At 37.6% G+C, this 23,059-nt stretch overlaps 1 protein-coding gene across 1 annotated transcript in view; it reads right to left on the reverse strand.

The window, feature by feature from the left end:
- Positions 1-23,059, reverse strand: part of LOC107738387 (cadherin-13-like) — a 363,553-nt gene that overhangs the window by 174,924 nt on the left and 165,570 nt on the right. Inside the window, exons 5-6 of the mRNA XM_016550141.1 lie at positions 20,182-20,187; positions 19,314-19,466 (exon numbers count right to left, since the gene is read on the reverse strand). Of these exons, the coding sequence (XP_016405627.1) occupies positions 19,314-19,466; positions 20,182-20,187 (159 nt within the window). The remainder of the gene's footprint in view (positions 1-19,313; positions 19,467-20,181; positions 20,188-23,059) is intronic.

Below are 23,059 nucleotides of genomic sequence, written 5' to 3' on the forward strand. Positions count from 1 at the left end.
ACATCGTGTACACTCACTAAACAAGTGAGAGTGGAGAGATTCGTCCTCACGCGAGCCTATCTCAAGACATCTGGTAGGGGGGGCACCTGTGTCGTACCACGTAGACACGCCCCTGCTCCTAAGAGGTTTTGTTACGTCCTCCACGCGGTGCCAACTCACACCAGAAGTGGATCAGAAGCGCAGCGGTAGGATTCGCGAGACCACGTGATTTGTCTGTCAGATGTTGTTTGGTTGCTCATTGTCCTTGTAAAAAGGATTTGTGATGTCATATAACACCATGTGTTTTTGTATTTCCAGGATGATCGTAGTCGTCAATTTCTGGCCTCCTGCCAAAGATATATGACCGTGAAATACAATCAGGTGTTTTGCTGTTTCAGTATACCTTTGCTTTCACTTTTTATCGTCCAATTAGCCTCTCTCCTCTTTACTCTGCAATGAGCAGCAGAAACAGACAGGAAATTAGACTAACCCCTTATTTACACTGCACATGTCTGCGGCGCGTTACGGCTCCAACACGGCTACCGGAACTGGTCGCGGTCATTCTAGTCAATGCTTGTGTTTACACCGCTCTCCGCGCCGCTTCGCTACAGATAGGCGCCTAGTCTATTTTTGACGGACACCGCGTCCAAAACGCACAGCAAATACAAAATAAAAGTCAAAAAATCATGTCAATTTCAAAATAAACACCCTGTGCAGACTCCCGATCGTATTTCACGGTCACATATCTTTGGCAGGAGGCCAGAAATGGACGACGACGAGCGGTTCATCCTCGAAATACAAAAACACATGGTGTTATATGACATCACAAATCCTTTTTACAAGGACAATGAGCAACCAAACAACATCTGACAGGCAAATCACGTGGTCTCGCGAATCCTACCGCTGCGCTTCTGATCCGCTTCTGGTGTGAGTTGGCACCGCGCGGAGGACGTAACAAAACCTCTTCGGAGCCGTAACACGCCGCAGACATGTGCAGTGTAAATAAGGGGTTAGTCTCATTTCCTGTCTGTTTCTGCTGCTCATTGCAGAGTAAAGAGGAGAGAGGCTAATTGGACGATAAAAAGTGAAAGCAAAGGTATACTGAAACAGCAAAACACTCTAAGGAACTTGAAATTTATTGCAGCTGTTACACAATATTACTGTGCACAGAGTATTTGCTGGCTTATGAAGAAACCATGCATCTTGTTTTGCTGCAAATATAGTCCAGGTGCAAGTGCTGCAAACTGTAGGCCTCTTTACTTTGTACATTAGAGACTGTACGAACTACATCCATTATCAAAGCGGCATATGGAAGCATGAAGAACCAGGCCTGAGGGAACAGCCCGGACATGTGCGAACAACAAGCCACTGCCATTTGGAAACAAGTTTTAGATTTTTTTCCACCATACACGATTTATTGTAACTTCTATGTTAATGTATTCTACTGTCATGTTTGCTCTTATTTTACAACTTACAGTGTGGCTAAAATGTCCTGGTGTTGCAAGTTCCCAACGAGAGAGTACAACCCTACACAACCAATGCAGATACTTTTGCTAACATCTTAAAATTTACTGATCATGCAGAATCTGTCATCAGATAAACTCATTCTGAATATAAACTCTGAACACTGATTCCAGAAACAAAGCAGCATATAGGAACATTGTGAAAATTGGGGAGCAACTAATTATAAACCTTACAAGCTTGGCTCATGTATATTAGCTGATGCAATATTCACCCAGTCGCTGATTTGCAATCCATAAGACAAGACTGAGTGTTTTTTTTTTTAAACATAACCTCACCTTCCTCACTAAGTACTGTGGGGATACTTAGAATGCCAAAAGCATCATGATTGAACACTTATTGGTTAGATTACTACCTGTATTTTAAAAGATTCATTCATCTTCATGAATATGTATGAAGTACACATAATTAGTGAGCGTAAAAACAAGGCAAAAAATTGCTTTCTCCATGACCATAAACAATCCATGTAAAAGAGTAATTCACCCCAAAAAATTTAAATTGGCTCACCCTCAGGGCATCCAAGATGTAGATGAGTTTGTTTCTTCTCCGGAACTGATTTGGAGAATTTTAACTTTACATCACTTGCTCACAAATGGGTCCTCTGAAGTGAATGGGTGCCGTCAGAATGAGAGTCCAAACAACTGATAAAAACATCACAATAAACCACAAGTAATCCACACCACTCCAGTCCATCAATTAACATCTTGTGAAGTGAAAAGCTGCATGTTTGTAATAAATCCATCATTAAAATATTTTTTATTTATTACAAACATGCATGCTTTTTGCTTCACAATACATTAATTGATGGACTAGAGTGGTGTGGATAATTGTGATGTTTTTAACAGCTGTTTGGACTCTCATTCTGACACACCCATTCACTGCAGAGGATCCACTGGTGAACAAGTGATGGAATGCTTAATTTCTCCATACTGATAAAAAAAACTAACTAATCTACATTTTGGGTGGCCTGAGGGCAAGTAAATATTCAGCAAATGTTCATTTTTGGGTGAACTATTCCTTTAAAGGTGATTTTTGAAGGTTCTGAGAAATAAAATTAAAGAAAGGAGGTGGATAAAAAATACATCAGAATCTTGCTTTTTATATAAAATACTGATTCGCATAGGTATAAATAGACTGACTTTAAAAGAAAAAAGAAGTGAGGTGAGGTGATGGAATAAATGATGAAAGAGTGAAAATGAGAGTAGGGGAAGATCCTTTATAGCAGCAGCCACATAAAAATAATTGCTTGCTGAAATGCCTTGAGAAAAAAAAAAAAAAACAGTCACCAGGGCTTTGGGAGGTTTTTCATACTAGAGCATTGGCTCTTACCTCTCTAAAGGCATTATTAATTCACATTTGTGTGGTGGTTGCTGTCGCCTGAGAAAGCCTCAAAGACCAGCTCAGATCTCGCCCTGCGAGTCCCTTGACATGAGAGCAGCACTTCCCTTTTCCAACAACACAACTCATTTAGAGACCAGTGGGGCAAGCGAGATGGTAGAGTGTCATTTTTTTCCACTTTTTAAAGAGGGGCATGACAAAACAATCCACTCTGGAAGTGTGCATGAATACATCTTCATTTAGGGAAGCACTCCCCCAAGTAAAGGCACACATACTGTAAAAGACACAAACACAGCAGAAACAGAAATATATTTTGAGAGAGCTCTTAATCAGAACCTTCCATAAATTTACTAATAAGGGCAAACGATGCAGGAACTACGTAGTCTCAGCCTCAGACGGCACACCCACAGACCGCCCACTGAACGTCCGATACATATTACACACAAAAATGGTGACATGCTTTATGCAACTACCAGGATTCTGGCTGCATCAGACCACCAGGGGGGAAAAAAATGTTAACACAAGGTACTAAGTGGTTAATTTTAACAATGAGCACTTTTCAGGAACATTTGCCAGGAGAGTGGAAACAAATTCACAGTATATTTTGGTATCGATTAGTTCAGTTAAACCCAAAAATAACTCAAAATAATCAAATTAATATCCAAAGTGGACCAGATTTTATAGCGATAAGCAGAACAACAATTTTTTTGTATTATTATTTATATACATATATCATATATACAGTTTTTATATTTCAGTTTTAGTAATTTTAGTGCTTAAACTTATTTAGTCCAGATAGTAGAGCAGAACAGTCAAATAAATCACATTTTCAGAGACTATGGACACGGGTGGACTTAAAATTTTATTATTTTTTTTAAATACTGTACTGCCACGACTTCTATATGACAGATACTAGTAGTTTTTAAAGAAAAATCACAGTTTGACTTTCAGTCTCCTCTCAGTTTGACTCTGTACAAACAGAAACCTCTGACAAGCATTGCTCTGTGGCACTAAAGCATCTAAAGACTTTAAGAAAATATAAAATGGGAAATACGTTCACACAAGCTACAGTTTGTACTGATAAAAAAAAAGTACACTTCATGGAATTTGTTGCTCGGCAACCCTACAAAAATCCTTTTGGTTCTCAAAGCCTAAAAATAAGTAGATTCATGAAAGAAGCATTCAAGACAAAAGTGTATTTCTAAAACACGAGAGCTGCTTTCCATCATATAATATTTATACGTGTCTGTTGGTACATATTGAGTTTTACTTGAAAGGCTGACGAAGAGGTGTTATCTTCAGAGAGAAAAGCTCAAAAAAGAGAAGCTGAAAAATAAAACTGACAGTTTTCCTGTGTGCAGGGCAGCATGCCTTGCTCACCAATGCCTAGTATATTACTGGCCAGCCAAGCAGAAATGAGGAGAGAGATTCGGAGGTGAACATCACCTGCCTCTGGACATATCTCCAAAGCCAGTCGTAAATGAAGTGGACAACTGTCTGGTTATTTTTCTCGCACGGGCGCACTCCATCGGAGGAATTCAAGGCCACCTTTGCACCGCAATCAAACTTTTTTCTTCCTGTTGAGCCCTCCACCTGCCTCTCGGATTAATCGGAAATCCCCCCCAAAAGAACCACCCCTTTATCCTCAAGCCAAGCAAGCTGCTTGCCCGTAAACGCCCACAGATCCGTTAATGTGAAACTGAAATGACAGCACAGCCACAGACCATGTGATTCTGAAAATAAAAGACATAATTACTTTTAAAAAATATATATAACCTATGCATAAAAATGTACAGAAAAAGAGGTGAGATTCTCTCATTCACTCTTTAGGAACATCTTGACACTGCATGCATTAAAAAAAAAAAATCACACCTCTATTTCAACCCACAACTATTAGTCACTTCAGGGGCGTAGCCAGCAGTCGGGCCTGACGGGCATAGCCCCCCATGTTTATTATACAAATATAATATTTGTTAAATAATTGTTTAACCTAACACAATTACACAACTAATGTAACATTTCGAATACTAATCTAAATAAAATGTGTTTTTGCATAATTCTTGATGAGTTTGATTGACAGCTGTGTTAGGCAATTAGGTGTTAACCAGGCTGTCTCAGGCATGTCCCGCCTGTGAATTAGTGTGTGTTCACCCATTCAGTTTATTCTGTAATTTGCAGTTGTGTGTTAGAAAACGTTACACAAAGATTATTTTTTTAATATTTTCAACTGACACCAGCGGCTGCCTGCACCTGTTTCTGAATATGTAGTCCTATTCATTTAAATAACAAATTAACAAATAAAAAAATCAGAAACATGAAATTTCCGTATAAAACAATTTTATACACTTTAATTATAGGTCCTATCTAATATATTTGAGGAAATATGATGAGGAAATACAGTGCCTGGAATAGGCTATCTTTACAGTCAGAAATTCCAGTGTTGGCAACATAACATATTGGGAGCGTTATACATAAACTGTAGACTGATGAAATGAAAATTAAAATATACAGATAACATTTTAAATGACTTCTGTTTCGGATTAAATAAAGTAGGCTATTTAATTAAATTTTCGTTCTAACTGCTACTCAGGTTTTGTATGTGGACAGATTGTAGCCACAGTTGTCTTGTATGTCGATGTTGTATGACATCTGTATTGACAACTGATACAAGTTCACGTCTGAGTTTTGTATTTGTATTAGTTGAGCAGATGTGCATTAGTGACCTGGCGTGAGAGATTCTTTCTACGCAGCATCTAACTTTATAGTTCAAGTAGCCTATTGTAATCTGCAACAGTATTTCGGGATTGGGGCTATTGTGAATGATTTTAGGTTATGTTGACAATGGGCACATTCTTGATGGTGACACAGTAAATTTGCTATGTGTGTCTTCCATTATGCTCTACAGTTTATTTTTCAATAGGATCAAAGAAAAGAAGATTGAAATGACCTGAATATTGAGTCCGACTCCGTCCGTTAGCTACTAGTGCCCGCTCACTTTTGCCCAGGCCCGAGCAAAAATTTAATTCTGCCTAAGCCACTGAGTCACCTAATCTAAAATTTGTGAAGGCAGCACATAATTAGACATTTCTGATTATAATTTTATAAAAAGTTAGCATGTGTGATGTGTGTGTTCTGTTGTCAGCCCAGATGGGCTCCCATGAGACCCTCTTCACCAGGTGTGTGTGTGTGTGTGTGTGTGTGTGTGTGTATTGAGATGTGAGTCTTCAGAGAGAAATTTGAGACATGTTGCTCTACTAGTGGAGAGACATCTTAAGATCTAGCATCTACAGAAGAGCTGTCTATAGACACTTATCCCTCCTCTCCCCTCTATTCCTCCTTTTTTCTTACTCATCAAATCATCACTTCCCTAAGAACCTTGTAAGTGACACGATGATCCACTAATTTCAAGAGAGGTTCCTTGGACTTCGCAACTCATAACACTACAGAAAAAGAGCAGGTCTGTTTCTGCATTTCAGCTTTTCTTTATTTCCAAACAGAGCTGAGCATTTACGACTGGAATCCACTGTATTTTAATTGCATTATACAGGTAATTAGTAGTTGTAGAATCTATTGACACCCTCAAATTAGAATGAAACATAACACAGACTGGCACAGGCAGGAGACAACAGCTAAACAGAGGACAATTGTCAAAAAAAATAAAAATAATAATCCTTATACGTATACAAACATAATTGTCTATATTATATATTGTGTTTTTGCCATTTTGTACATTGTCTATTTTGTATATTTGTATATTATTCTTTTTATTATCTGCGTCCTGTCTTGTCACTGTCATTCTGTTGCACTGTGGAGCTTCTGTCACTAAAACAAATTCCTCGTATGTGTAAACATACCTGGTAATAAAGCTCATTCTGATTCTGATACTGTACATACAGTAGGGATAACAGACAGTCAGATATTATCGCAATACAAACTCACAAAGCGGAGCTACTAAAAAAACATGGCCATGACACACACACACACACACACACACACACACAAACACACTACCATTCAAAATTTTTGTTTTTAGAAAGACATTGATACGTTAATTTATCAGTGATGCCATATATTGATCAAAATATATACAAAAAATCTATTTAAAATAAATGCTGTTCTTTTAAATTTTCTATTCATCAAAAAATCCTGAAAATTACTTCATACAATAATATTAAGCATTAAATTAAATTTAATTAAAAATATTTAATAGTTATTTAAAATGTATATTCATTATTCACAAACATTTGCCAAATGCAAGCCCACAAGATCAGTATTGTCATCTCGATCTATCTCAGAAGCTGCACTCAGCAGATCTCAAATGATATTTTATCTGCATTTTATTTTAGCAGCGATGCACTTAAAAAAAAAAAATTACATTTAAATTACAGATAAAGAAAAAGATCATGAAAAATGACAGTAAACATGACAAGTTAAGCACGTTTATTATCTTCATCTATTTTGTTTCTCTTATTTACATTAATTTGTTTCCCTTTAATCTTATGAAACTTTTTCACTGTTTCTCTACTGATTTGATTCAAATTCAAATTACTTTTCTTCTTCTTGGGAAATATTTGTTCTTTAATTTCTCAAATGTATTTCACATTTAAACTTTGTTTTCTTGTGCAAAGTGCTTCTGCACAGTTGTAAGATGGCTATAAAAGCTTCCACTTAAATGTGTCATCTAAAATTGGCTTGCTCTCTCACACACACCCACACACACACACACACGCATTCTGAAAATGTACATTTTTGTTCATGTCCATTAAACATCACTATCTCTAAAGCAACTTAAATTACACTACTTGTAAGCAAAATCCATCTGAAACAACCTGGGGTTAAGTGCTTTACTCAAGGTCACAACAGGCCAAAACTGAGCTCAAAAATGGCTAATGTTGGTTTCCCTGCTCCACAGAAATACAGAATTAATTATACATATTGCTGAAAACCTTTTTCAAAATTAATAGAATTTCAAGTGACATTATTTACAAAGGTAAATTATGATTTCTTAAGATTTCCAACTTTAAAAAGCACTGTGAAGTGTCCTTGGGTTTTGAGTGGCGTTATAGAAAAAAAGTAAAATAATAATAATTAAATATATTATTACTAAAAGGAACAGGCAACAATTTGTCCCTCAGCTTCAGTTAAATTCATCAGATGTTACACAAACTGTTTCTCTGCTCGGACAGATTTTTGTAAACACCTTCTGCGTGTGTGCAGTGTTTCAAGCCATGTTGATTTTATTCTCACAAGCATTGTGGTTAATATGCCAGTTTACAAAGTGACCTTGCAGGAATCCATCATCATTAATCCACTGAGATAATGCTTGCAACCACTGGCCAGACCTGAGAAGGCCTCTGGTGCTACTGCCAGCCAAGAACTGACACCACACTCATTTCATGAAGCCTCACTCTGAACAAAACCTCAATCACATCAAAAGTATAAGGTCACATTCAAGGATCATTGGTTCTGATTGTTTGGTTCTGACTGACCGGTTGTATGGGATCATGTTTATCTAACTGGTTGGGAAAACACAGGCTTGATAAGTGTTTTCAGAAGGCACATTTGAGAAGGAATCACTCTACTTCTTGCTGAAAAAGCTAGTTAATGCTGGTCTAACCATATGAATCTCAGCTGGTAGGAGTGATTGATCAGCATGGCCTGATAAAGTGGGTTGATTGAGACAATCTTGCTAGTTAAGCTAGTTAAGAAGTCTTCTGGGACACCAGCACACCATCATCCAAAACACAACATATTCTTTTCAAGGATATTCGACTAGATTACCATTTTCTGAAAAAAGTATCAGTGCTTGCAATGCAGCAAATGAATAGCATTAAAGATTTAGCTAAGCTTGAGTTTTAGGCATTGGTTGTGCTTAAATAAAATGCTAAATCAGAGCTGCTTTGCTGTTGTCATGACACTCAGCCATGACTTGTTTTCAGTCAGTTCACAAGTATCAAAATGTAGACACTGTGTAAAGGCAACTATGAATCTATGGAAGACAATCTGGAAAGTAAATGAAAGTAAGAAAGACAAATTGAAATTCAGATTGAAATATATGATATGCATTTATTATGATAACGTCACTGTCGGTTAAATGAAAATGACTTATATATATGTTGCATCCCATCCAATAAAAACTATTACAATTATCTACAAACAAATAAAATAATACTTAGGCTTAGGGGTTTTAAAATTCAGAACATTTCAGGAATATCAGTATATTGTGGCATGCAAGCACTGTAATTAAAACATCCATTCAGCCTTCAGTTATCACCAAAATCAATGCAGCGCTGCCTTCACTTCTTATCGTTATTTGCTGACACACAGGTTGATTGGCTCTGACCTTCATGTGATAAACTAGGACACAGTAAAATCTGGAAACCTGACCATTTTCCCTCGACACTTTAGAACTCTTCAGACTAATGGAGGTTTTAATCTCCCATTAAATGTTTAATGTTTCATTTCCGCAGCCGTGACTGGTGCTGTATGGAGGGGGCTGATTAGACAGCAATACCAGCGGCCGCTATTAAATGCGACTATTGGCCTGGTTTTAGGTATCAGAGTACAATCTGAAAACAGAGACACCGCCGGTCTCACAGTTGTCAAAACCGTGAAGGTCATTACTGTAATGCGCAAGCAAGCACACAGCTGTCCCGATGGACGAACCTCAGTGGGGGAACAGTAAGTCATGGTGGACAAAGAGTGCCATTTCCGCATATGCTTAAAAAATGAGACGCCGTCTCAGCATACGCCACTACAGGGATCATAACTGTTAGCAGGAAATAATTGCAGTAATTAGTGTTAGGCCACACATAATGAGAGCTCTAATTGATGTTACAACGGAATATTACCTTAGGCCACTTCCAGCTGACCTAAAAGTCTGGGTTTTGCACTCAAAAGGACAGTTTTTGAGATGTGACAGAGGACAAAACGGTTCTTATAGTGACAAATGTGGGAAGCAATAAGTTTAACCCTTGCCAATCAGTATTACATATTTGGGTCTTCAGCGACCTGGAATGTATATGGATGAATCTCTAAACTGCCCCAATAGCATAAAACAGTCCTGACATTTTAATAACAATTACTTGGAAGGGTGGAAACTTGGAAGGGTGTTTTGAGCAACTGCTTCATCATAACCATAACTTGATCTGAACCTTTTGATACATTAATCTCATCTTTAAAATTCTTCAGTTTTATGGCAGTGGTAATTTTTATGAGTCGCCACTTTGAAAAATAAAGGCGATTTACAATTATTGAGACATCAGATATTGAACATTGTTGCACCAAAAATAAATAAATACTCCCACCCAAAAAAAAAAGAAATAAAATAAAATAAAAATAAAAATAGGGAAATAGACTTTTTTTTTTCTTGTCATTGTTTATAGTGAACTACTAAGAAGGTGGAGGTCTAACTTAAAAAAATTAATGAGAGAGAGGGTTGTAGATGGCACTCTGGGTCACTAAAGACCCGAGGTATGTGTCTAAGTGTTAAATGCACAAACCGCAGCGCATAAAAAAAAACAGAAGCCGACACAGATGGTTAGCTGATTGGTTGCACGCACAGATCTTTCATGTTTAGGGTCTAATATCTCTTAAAACAGTTCACTTTAAACTAGCTTTGAGAGCACACAGTACTCAGTATACAATTATGATCATATAAATACCAGCAATTACTCGGAGGACAGATGGCACGCACCCACACACAAATAAACGCACAGAAAAACACACACGCACAGATGCCGCCATTCCCCCACCATCAAACGCAGCATGCCAGCGCCCCGAGGATCATGGGTGTGTGTCAGGTCCATGGCAAACAAACAGGTGTTGGACACACAGGTCTTGTTTCAGCCCTACGGTGGCCCGGAGCAGTTATTTGTGAGAGACCGTCGTGATATCACAGTGCCAACCCACTGTGGGCGAGCGCAGAGTCTGTCTACCTGAGACAAGGCACCAAAACACCCCTCGACACATCATCATGTGACTCTTCTGCAGGCAGTGGAGCGGCACTGTCATTTGGCTGCAGCAACACAGGAAAAAACATCATCCATATGTTCTGTATTAATGCATGAGTGGCTTCTTCATCTTTTTGCTTTCTATTTTTCTCTCCGACTAGGTGTCTCTCTGCTGTTTTATTAATGTGGCTGACAATGAGGAATGGTTTTTGAGAGTAGAGTTATGTACAGAGATGAGCAACATGTTCTTTCAATTAATATATATCTAATCACCCTTATGTCATTCAGAAACGCAATTGTTTCCTGTGGAATACAAAAGGGGTTACTTTGCAGAATGTCCAAGATGCTCATAGATGGATAGAATGGTTTCCATATAGTACAAGCTCCAAAATGACCATAAAACCATCCAATACTCAGGAACTATACTCCATGTTTTCTAAATTCAGACTTTTATTAGATATCTTGCTTATTATAGTAGACTGTAGAAGACTTCAATTGTCCAGGCTACATTCACATTTGTTGTTTTTTAAAGAACCCATTCAATATGACTATACAAAATAAAAACAACTACAACAATAATTGTAATGATAACAATTAAAATAATTATTAAATATATTTGTACATTTAATGTTCAAAGCTGGTTTGATTTTAGGAATAATAATAATAATAATAATAATAATAATAAAATATTAAATTAAATTACAAAACATTTATAATATTAAATTAACTTTAAAGTATTTCTTCCTAATAAAATTAATTAATTTTGCCTCAGTTTTCTTGCAGAAATATTTATATTTATTTGGTTATATAAATATATATTTTACATTCATTTCTTTGCATTCAAACACTAAACCAAAGAGCTTTTGTGCTTTTGTTTTGGTGCAAAACCTTAGGGAGACATAATAGCTATTTATTTTTTATTTTTTTGATAACAGCCTACTAAAAACCTTAAACCAATTTTGAATTTACCAGAATTTACAAATAAACAGAAATAATTCTGCAAGAAAACCAATCAGAGGAATGCATCCAAAACAATCACAGAACCTCTCAATACACTACCTAACTTGAAAGGTTGATACAGTATCTGTAGTATTTGTGTTTGCTAACCACTAGACCACAGCTCCAACCACAATCGTTTTTTAATTTTTTTATTATTACTCACACTTATCTGATCTGACGTCTTGTTGTACAACAGACTCATGCTCTTTTAATCTCCTATTTTCTAAGCTGTTTTGGAATCAACCACTCATACAGCGATCACAACATGTGTCCTTCATCACAGGTCCTTGATGCTCAGCATTTTACAGTGTGATTTCCCTGTGGTAAGAAGACTCTGAGGATATTAACAATGCATGACACGGAAGCCTGATTCCTGATTCCAGTCCAATAATAGGGCCTTTATCATGGCCTTGTGTTTTGCAACAGTCTGGCCATGAACACCACAGAGAAGAATGTAATTAAGGAGTCACTTTGTGGCTCTCGCAGAGAGAAAGCACTTTTAAGATGTCAATTGCATGGTTCGTTCGTCGGTCTGGGGAAATGCTACGCTTCCTAACTACGAAAGAATCGCTCGGGGGATTTGCGTGTGTCTGTGTGTGTCTTCACATGCGAGGCAATGTGTGTGGACACCTCTGTGTTTGCATGTATGTGTAAATGAGAGTCATTGCAACTCTCTGTATATTCATAGCAACATAGTAATGTCATAGCAACCACCAAACAACCCCACTGCCACACCCTAGCAACCACTAAAACACCTTAGCAACCCCAAAGAAACATGCTAAAACAACATGCTACAACAATTTGGCAACCACCTAAACACTCTAATAATAATAATAATAATAATAATAATAATAAAATATTAAATTAAATTACAAAACATTTATAATATTAAATTAACATTAAAGTATTTCTTCCTAATAAAATTAATTTATTTTGCCTCAGTTTTCTTGCAGAAATATTTATATTTATTTGGTTATATAAATATATATTTTACATTCATTTCTTTGCATTCAAACACTAAACCAAAGAGCTTTTGTGCTTTTGTTTTGGTGCAAAACCTTAGGGAGACATAATAGCTATTTATTTTTTATTTTTTTGATAACAGCCTACTAAAAACCTTAAACCAATTTTGAATTTACCAGAATTTACAAATAAACAGAAATAATTCTGCAAGAAAACCAATCAGAGGAATGCATCCAAAACAATCACAGAACCTCTCAATACACTACCTAACTTGAAAGGTTGATACAGTATCTGTAGTATTTGTGTTTGCTAACCACTAGACCACAGCTCCAACCACAATCGTTTTTTAATTTTTTTATTATTACTCACACTTATCTGATCTGACGTCTTGTTGTACAACAGACTCATGCTCTTTTAATCTCCTATTTTCTAAGCTGTTTTGGAATCAACCACTCATACAGCGATCACAACATGTGTCCTTCATCACAGGTCCTTGATGCTCAGCATTTTACAGTGTGATTTCCCTGTGGTAAGAAGACTCTGAGGATATTAACAATGCATGACACGGAAGCCTGATTCCTGATTCCAGTCCAATAATAGGGCCTTTATCATGGCCTTGTGTTTTGCAACAGTCTGGCCATGAACACCACAGAGAAGAATGTAATTAAGGAGTCACTTTGTGGCTCTCGCAGAGAGAAAGCACTTTTAAGATGTCAATTGCATGGTTCGTTCGTCGGTCTGGGGAAATGCTACGCTTCCTAACTACGAAAGAATCGCTCGGGGGATTTGCGTGTGTCTGTGTGTGTCTTCACATGCGAGGCAATGTGTGTGGACACCTCTGTGTTTGCATGTATGTGTAAATGAGAGTCATTGCAACTCTCTGTATATTCATAGCAACATAGTAATGTCATAGCAACCACCAAACAACCCCACTGCCACACCCTAGCAACCACTAAAACACCTTAGCAACCCCAAAGAAACATGCTAAAACAACATGCTACAACAATTTGGCAACCACCTAAACACTCTAGCAAATGCTTAACAACATGCTGTAAACCTTAACAACCTCACTGCAACACCGTAGCAGCCACCACCAACACCCTAGTAACCACATAGCAACATGCTACACATTCATAACACTTTAGAAAAAAAAACTGCAACAACTTGGAAACCACCTAAAACACCCTATCAGCTGCTTAGCAACATGCTAAAAATCTTTACATCTAAAAATCTTAAGATCTTGGAACCCAACCAAAACACCCTAGCAACTAATTAACATGCTAAAGAAAAACAATTGTAAGAAACCTACTGCAACACCCTAGCAACCACCAACAAAACCCTAACAACAGAACAATGAATGCTAAAACACTCCAAACACTTTAGAATCCATGCTGCAACACAAGCAAGTGCTTAGCAACATGCTAAACACTCTAGCAACCACCAAAAAGACTCCATACAGTAACATGCTAAAACATTAAAACACTTTAAAAACCACACTGCAACACTTTGGAAACCACCTAAAACATCCTAGAAGCTGCTTAGCAACATTCTAAAAATCTTAGCAACACCCTAGCAACCACTTGCACCACCCTATCAACCTATCAACATGCTAAAAACCTGAACAACCCCACTGCAACACCCTAACAATTACACAGCAACATGCTAAACACTGCAACACCTTGGCAAACACCCAAAATACCATAGCAACCACTTAGTAACATGCTAAAAACCTTAACAACCCCAATTCAACACCCTAAAAAAAATTTTTCATTTCAAACAGTAAAAATGCTGTTTGTTCACAAGGCTCATAAGATAACTAATGCATATACACACAGCAATGGGAAGGAATAAGCAGTGGGGAGAAAAAAATTGCTGCCAGAAACTGCTGCGAGTTGACTCCTGCGGAGCCGGTGACTAAGATACACAGCAGTGATGCGGCACCACCTGAGAAAACAGTCCCTGGCCTGGATCACCCACCACCCCCCTCCCCATATGCGCTGCCACACGCCTGTGATTACTCCTAGTGTGAGATTGGCTGGAATTAGCTGTGGTGTAATTACTCCTGATGTGCTGCAGAGGGATCAGCCGGAAAATGCAGTTATTCCCAACAGTGTGGCATGGGAATTAAGTGAAGTGTGGCAGCATGGAGGTGTTGCACTACATATGTGTGCGTGAGGTGGTCGATGCGAGGGGGAACTGACCCATCTGTGTGATTAGATGGAGAACAACACGACATTAGAGGTCAGGGGCTCCAAGGCTCTTTGCCATAGCAGGTGAGCCAGTGGATTATTTCAATACCGGCATGCCCGCTCGTCCGACTAGTTCCCAAAACCACTCGGAACGGCAGAAGAAAAAGTGGGAAAATGACACTGATGGAGGAATAAGCTAGCAAAAAAACAACATATTGTAGACGAGAAACGAGAAAGACACAGTAGATAGTGATACACTAAAATGTAGTCAACCGGCCGAAAAAGTGAAAAAAATTATTTAAGGTTTTGGACAAAGTGGGTTTGGAAGGGCAAAATCATTGACCGAAACAGTGATGTTTAATTAGTTCTCCTCCAGTTATGTGTTTTGACTGTTTCAGCGTCTGTTTTGTGCACATAACGTGGATAAGTTACCACAGGTACGCATTTTAACATGACCAATTATACTAAAGTGTGTGTAAAATCTGTTAAGCTAAAATATAAAGATATTGCTGAAGAACAGAGCTATTTAAACTATCACTGAGACACTAGAGTATTACTATAATAGTTTTTATTAATAATTTGAATCAGTTTTTATTTTTATATTTTCAGTTTTCAATTTAATTTTTAAGTTTTATTAATTTTGTTGAGTTTTTGTAATTTGTAGTAGTTACATAGTATAGTTTGCATTCATTTTTATTTCAGCTTTAGCTATTTTAGTACATCAAGATAAACTAAATTAGAATGAGAAATGTTGCTTTGCCACCTAGCCGAAATAAAAGTATTTTATTTTGTATTATATTCAATAAATAATTAAATATAATTTGAAGTAAAATCCTTTTATTTCAAGTAATTAATTTTTTATGGTTCTAGTTTTAATTTCAGTTTTAGTTTTAGTTAACTATAATAACACCGTGAAGAACAACTGGTTTAATATATCAGTTGAGAACACAACACCCTGAAGAACACATTGATTTCAATTACCCAAATGAATTACCAAAACTTAATTTTCTGTTTCGGTTTTCAGCTAAATTAAAACTTTAATGTCAGTTTTGTTGCTTCAGTAACAAAAATCATTTCAATGCTTCACTAACAGAAAGAGTAATCATTCTCAGAAAGACACAGCCAACATATGCAAAAACAGCTGTGGTTAGCATCATTCCTTCATCAAGATAGGAGTGTGTGAGCATTAATGCTGTAAAATGTCAAGCTTTGATGTGCACGCGCTTGACGCACGCTTTTTAGATTGCGGGTGGTGTGGATGTGAGAGAAAGGGAGATAAGAAGATGTAAATGTCAAGTGCTCTGCCGAGTGAGGGCTTTGATCCTGACTGGGGTCTGCGGACCTGAGATTACCCTCCTCTTCAGAGCACACACCCGCTCTGCCGTGACAAGCAGACCTAAACCATGGTGGTTATAAATAGTGAAAAAGCCATCCGCAGTGTTGGGGCAGCTACAATGGAACTGTAGCTCCAAGCTAATTGTAATTTGAAGCTGTTAAACCACAGTCAAGCTACTGTTTAGAAAAATTAGTCAGGTACAGTACACGCTACAAACAAAAACTATCCCATGACACAATGTATGATTTAATCAAGCTGCATTTTTGCTGGCACAAAAACAATGAGGAGTTATGAATGAATAACTCTCAGAGGGTGACAATGCCAAACTTCAAATGCTAAATTTGTAATAAATAAAACAGAAACTACATAACTAAGTCAAAAATAATTCAACATACTGTTCATGGACTTGAATGAATTCACCTTTTTTTCTATTGTTTCATTTACATCATCTATCCAATACTTTACAATGCTACATTTGAGAAAAAGAATAATTTAGGATGAAAAGACTCATTAGATTAGATCAGACTTTCCCAGGCTACCATGCAAAACTTTGGGGTCCTTATGATTGACTAATTGATTTCTATTCATCACATTTTGAATACTGAAGACTGGAGTAATGGCTGCTATAAAATCAGCTTTGCCAACACAGTAATAAATGACATTTAAAAATCAAGAATCAATTATCTTAAACTGTAATTATATTTTACAGTATTTCTGTATTTTTGATCCAATCAATGCAGCCTTGGCACACATAAAACACTTTTTTTTTCAAAAACATTAACCTCAAACTTTTAAACAATAGTGTAGTTTTGAGACCTTTGTGTCCAAGTTTACTTGTAAAAGTTGACAAAATTCACATCAGCAGATTTACACTGAACATTTACAGAAAAAAAAGGTAAAAAATATTTTTGACTTTCAAGAACATTAAAAAATTCTTACAGAAACAAAACTTTTGAACAGTTTGAGAGAGAAAAGCTTAGGCGAGTGTGTTTGATTATTCCTTCCAAAATTACGAACAGTCATGTACTGTTTGTTGAGGCCACACGGCTACTGGATAGAAATAAATGGCTACCACAAGAGCTACTCTGGAAAACTTATGTAAGCATTGCTACTTTTACTTACCAAAACTGTCTGGTACTGTCTGTGTTAGCATTCCCTTCCATCTCAAAGGCAGCTCCTCAGCCAGCGGACAGTACAAACCCGAGAAGTATGTGATTTGGAATCTGCCATCTTTCCTCACATAACTTTGTAGGCCAAAAAAAACCACACACACACACACACACACACACACTTGTCCGACTTAAAGTTTGTAATGCCCCTAGCAAGAACAGCCTGTACGCAACGGCTCCAAAAAAGCAGCAATACTATAATGAATGATCTCTTATTAGGAAAAGAAGATTTTTTATTGAAAAGACAAACCCAAGGCGTCAGGCTGTCAGAGAATTTTCAAAAACCTTGCTAAGAACACTTTATCGGAGCATACCAGTGGGGCGGAACAAAATGAGGACGGAAGAAGAGCAACTCTTTTTTTATTAAATCTGTCCCTAGCCAGACAGGTGGATATCAAACTAAGCAGAGCCGCTTTAGTTCTCCTCTACAGGGGGATAGAAACCAGGTAAACCCTCCTTTATCTGTCAAATGGCAGAGGACACAAAGAGAAAGAGAACAAGAGCTCTGGAATTCTCGAATCAAAGTAACAACTCGCTCAACTGAGCACACAATTCAAAGGAATCGTATTGTCTATCTTGTTATCTGGAGTTACCACTGGGTGGTCCTTTCTTTGGCAAAGCTCTACATATTGAAAGGTCTATCCTTTTCCGATTAAAGACCCTAAGAAATTGTTTCATGTTTTGATGCATTGCCTATTAAAACAGGAAGGGGGTGGGATTTATTGAAGGGCTAGCCAATAAGCTTTAGACCTGCACCAGAGCTGACAAACTGTCATTAAGATAAATAGGAACAGATTGCTTTTTCAGGTATTACATACGCTAAAAGTGAAGTGTCAACTTTTAAGTAAACTAGGATACAATGGTCTCAACACTACTGTGCAAAAGTTTGGGGTTAGCATTTTTTTAATTAATTTTTTTTTTTTTTTTTTTTTTTAATACAGTTAAAAACAGTAATATTGTGAAATAATATTATGATTCAAAATAACTGTTTTTTTATTTTAATACATCTTAAAATGTAATTAATTCCTGTGTTGGCAAAACTAATTTCCAGCAGTCATTACTGCAAGCTTCAATGTCACATGATCCTTCAGAAATCATTCTAATATGCTGATTTGGTGCTCAGGTAACATTTCTGATAAGTCAAGTAACTTTTCAATGAATTTAAAGCTAAAAAGAACATTTATTTGAAATATAAATATTTTGTAACATTATAAATTACTTAAATGTAACTTTTGATCAATATAATCCATCTTTGCTGAATAAAAGTTTTTTTTTTAAAAATAAAAATCTTATTGAACTCAAACTTTTGAACTTTTTGAACTTTTGAGTAACACATTTACTCATTTAACATTTTTTTGTTGTTTTTATAATGAGGTTTTTAAAGAGACTTTTTTTTCCCTCTACAAAGCTTTATCAGTCAACCTGATAAAGTCACCATCAGACCGCTAATGCAAAAACGGAAAGGAGCCACCATGTTCACAAGCACAAACTCGCAACACACATTAGCCGAGTGTCTGACAGGCCAGCTGACATCTGCATCATTGATCACGCACACGTTTTGTAGAATAACTGCCTAACTGGAGTCCCACATCCTGTACAGCATTCGGCTTTCCTTCACTGAGCCGCTCGCTGGCTGCCAAAGAGACACGAGTCATTATAGCCATTAATCGCCTTGATGCATGGGGTGAAGCAAAAACATATTTTCTTTTGGAATAGGGACATTCGGTTATTCGCGCGACAGTCTAATATGACTTAAATAAACCTGCAGTTTAATGTTGAGCTCTTTAACTGAACTTCTACATACTTACTGACAGTATGCAAGGGGGAAGCAGAACGCAGTAGATAACAGAGTTAATATCTCACTCACATGGTAGTACGCGATGGCCTCTCGGTCCAGGGCTCGGCTAACTGCCACATCTCCCGTCAGTCGGTTGATGCTGAACACACCCTTAGGGTCTTGGTCTGCTCCCCTTCCTGTCAGACGGAAGATGTGGTCTTCCTTCATGTCAGATGAGATCACCTATATCACAGGATAGTACCCACAATCATATTAATGTTAACGTTATTGAAATGGTACAGTTACAAAACACTAAAACTAAGCCTAACACAAAACAAATGCAAATAGTTTTTTATGTACTTTAATAATTTATTTATCTATTTATCATTCCTTAACTTTGTATCAACCAATAAATCCTCAAATAATTGTTCTAAATTTCAGTGTTGTTCTAAAACTAAAAATATTACAATTATTTTAGTTAATTTTTTTTTTTTTTTTTTTTTTACTAAAATATAAAATAAACTTAAAAAGTTTAGAAATGCTGCCTTGGCAACTAACTGATATTAAATAGGTTGAAGTACTAGCATTACTAAAACTAAAACTGAAATAAAAATAAAGCTAATAAGAAATGCCAAATTTTCTTTTGTAAACATGAATTATTTAAATTTAACATCATCAACAACAACAATTAATATTATTATCATTATTTGTTGTTGTTTATTATTATTTTTACTATAATTATTAATAGTACAATTTGATAATTTAGTTCTCAGTGTGCCAAAACTGAAAATCAAAACAATAATCAAAACCAATAAGTTGTTGTATGGCGTACATATGTGATATTGGACACCTAAACATTAAAATATTCTATATTGGTCAATATATTGACCCACAAAGCAGTATACAGTCAGTTGTTGTGTTGATTTTTAATTCGTTCAAGTTTATCAGCAGAACTCACATGCGACTGGATAAATGCAGCAAAGTCCATTGTGTTTCATCAGAGTGTTGCAAGTTAGAAGCAAAGAAAACAAGAAAAGTTAATTACACACACTCACAGGCAAACACAGTTGTGAATAAAACATGCACACATGCTAAATATAAACTTGTTTGCTTGATCTCATATTTTAAATTTAAATTCAGAATTATTTACCAAATGATTCTTGTTGGCAATGATGAACACACAGTGAGAAGTCTTAAATCATGATATAACACCACTCTCCAGATGATTATTAATTCATATACTAGCAGCTGAAGCTTGTAAATGACATCCATTTGTATATTAAAACATCTTTCATTGGATAGTGTGACCAGTGCTACCACCTGCAGTTCATTTGGCTTTTGTGTAAAGCATATTTTTGTGCAAATTAGATTGCCGCAACCTCCCTCGCTAATGAAAGCTCAGTTATTAACTAATCACTTTAAATACAAATGAACAATAGCCTCTTATGAACCCCCCCCCTTTTTCATAAAACACTCTTTCAAAAAGTTGTTTTCATCAAGAGCAATAAACCCCATTGCATGTATCGAATCACAGAGGCTGCCCACCTTGAACCTTCCCATATCTTGTAATTAAGCTTAAGATGAAATATCCCATTTAGAAAATGAATCCAGGCAAAGTAATTGTCCACACGAAAAGCCCCTGTTAGCTTTATTTATCTTCCCCACACAGATCCTTTCTGCCAGATCATACACTAATACTGTTTTTCTCCTTTATAATTACAGGCTCTGTTAACCCAGGGAACATTGTTATTTCTGAGAAATGCACCGAGTGGCTGAGCTAAGACTCTGCCGAGCACAAATGCAGGTTTCACCAGAGGAGGCCTTCAAATCCTGGTGTATTACTGTGGCTGGCAAACAGATGTGAAATTGCAGAATTTTATAGCACAATGAGAGCTGTCGTGTTTAGTGGACGGGTTGTTAATGTAAGCGACTGTAACATGGACTAAAGCGGATCATGAAAACAACAAATCAAGAAGTCATGCTGACAGAAGCACAAGCACACACGTATACACTCACATTGTCTCTATTGTTTCAAGTAAAGCTAGATAGTATTGCTTGAAACAAACCTAGATCATACAATTATTGGCTTTCTTTTTTACTTTTGATGGATGGATAGATAGATAGATAGATAGATAGCTACATAGATAGATAGAGCCAATCATTTCTCTTTCTGAAGTATGCTAGGCTAAGGTGCTTGCGGCTAACCAGTGTTGGGCAGTAACGCATTACTTAGCGGTAACCCATTACTTACTAATCTAAATTCAGAATTATTTACCAAATGATTCTTGTTGGCAATGATGAACACACAGTGAGAAGTCTTAAATCATGATATAACACCACTCTCCAGATGATTATTAATTAAAATACTAGCTGCTGAAGCTTGTAAATGACATCCATTTGTATATTAAAACATCTTTCATTGGATAGTGTTACCAGTGCTACCACCTGCAGTTCATTTGGCTTTTGTGTAAAGCATATTTTTGTGCAAATTAGATTGCCGCAACTTCCCTCGCTAATGAAAGCTCAGTTATTAACTAATTACTTTAAATACAAATGAACAATAGCCTCTTATGAACCCCCCCCCTTTTTCATAAAACACTCTTTCAAAAAGTTGTTTTCATCAAGAGCAATAAACCCCATTGCATGTATCGCATTACTTAGTAATGCGTTACTGTAATTTGATTACTTTTTTAGTAAAAAAAGCCACCATCCTTCCCAAAGGAGGTTTCGGAAGCACTTACACATATGAAATCCGTTTAGGTGCATATGGAAGATTAGAGCCGATTGTAACCCTCATGGAAATGGCAGAAGTCTGCCGGGGGAACACGCGCTCTGAGGCTATACCGTGGACTTTACACATATGGGAACCACTTAGGCCTCTACATTTGGAACCCAGCCCTCTACCGGCTCTCACGGATTCAGCGAGTGAGGGCCTGGTGCCGGACGTTCCGCCACGTCTGTGCTGCCGAGGGGACAGGGTCTACAGTACGGACACGCTGGAGCAGTTTTAGCAAGCCGACACTAAACCGGGGCCTCACAGCGCCTCTACCCGTTTGAGGTGAGAACACAGGAGGATACCGGCTCCACACAAATGCTATAGAATCTAGCGAACGTGTTTGGGGTCGCCCAGCCCGCAGCTCTACAAATATCTGTCAGCGAAGCGCCACGAGCCAGCGCCCAGGAGGATGCAACACTCCTAGTAGAGTGAGCTCACAACCTGAGCGGGCAGGGCACACCCTGTGCCTGATAAGCCAGGGTGATGGCATCCACAATCCAGTGGGCCATCCTCTGCTTAGAGACGGCATTCCCCTTCTGCCGGCCTCCGTAAGAGACAAAGAGCTGCTCTGTAGCTTTGTGTCTGGCCTACGTACAATCTTAAAGTGCAGACGAGACAGAGCAAAGCTAGAGCTGGGTCTGCCTCCTCCGGGGGCAGCGCTTGCAGGTTCACCACTTGGTCTTTGAAGGGTGTAGTGGGAACCTTGGGCACGTAGCCGGGCCGGGGCCTGCCGGGGAGGATTTAACCTTCTCGCCCCCCTAAGGAAGATCATGCTTCCCTATCGACTTCCCTTTCGGGGGGTCATGGTTAGCAGCAATCGCAGCGACATAGACTTTAAGGGTGGAGGGAGACAGCCTTCGCTCCAACACTTTCTGCAAAAAGGAAAGCACGAGCCCGATCGGGCATCTCTGGGGGTCTTCCCGATGAGAAGAACATCACTCGACGAACAGGTTCCACTTCAAGGCGTAAGCGTGTCTTGTAGACGGTGCTCTCACCGAAGTGAATGGTTTCAACTACCTCTTGGGGTAGGTCACCAAGAACTTCCGCGTCCCATCCAGGG

This window comes from Sinocyclocheilus rhinocerous, unplaced genomic scaffold (assembly GCF_001515625.1).
Source record: "Sinocyclocheilus rhinocerous isolate Xijiao unplaced genomic scaffold, SAMN03320098_v1.1 scaffold975, whole genome shotgun sequence".
Classification (NCBI taxonomy): domain Eukaryota; kingdom Metazoa; phylum Chordata; class Actinopteri; order Cypriniformes; family Cyprinidae; genus Sinocyclocheilus; species Sinocyclocheilus rhinocerous.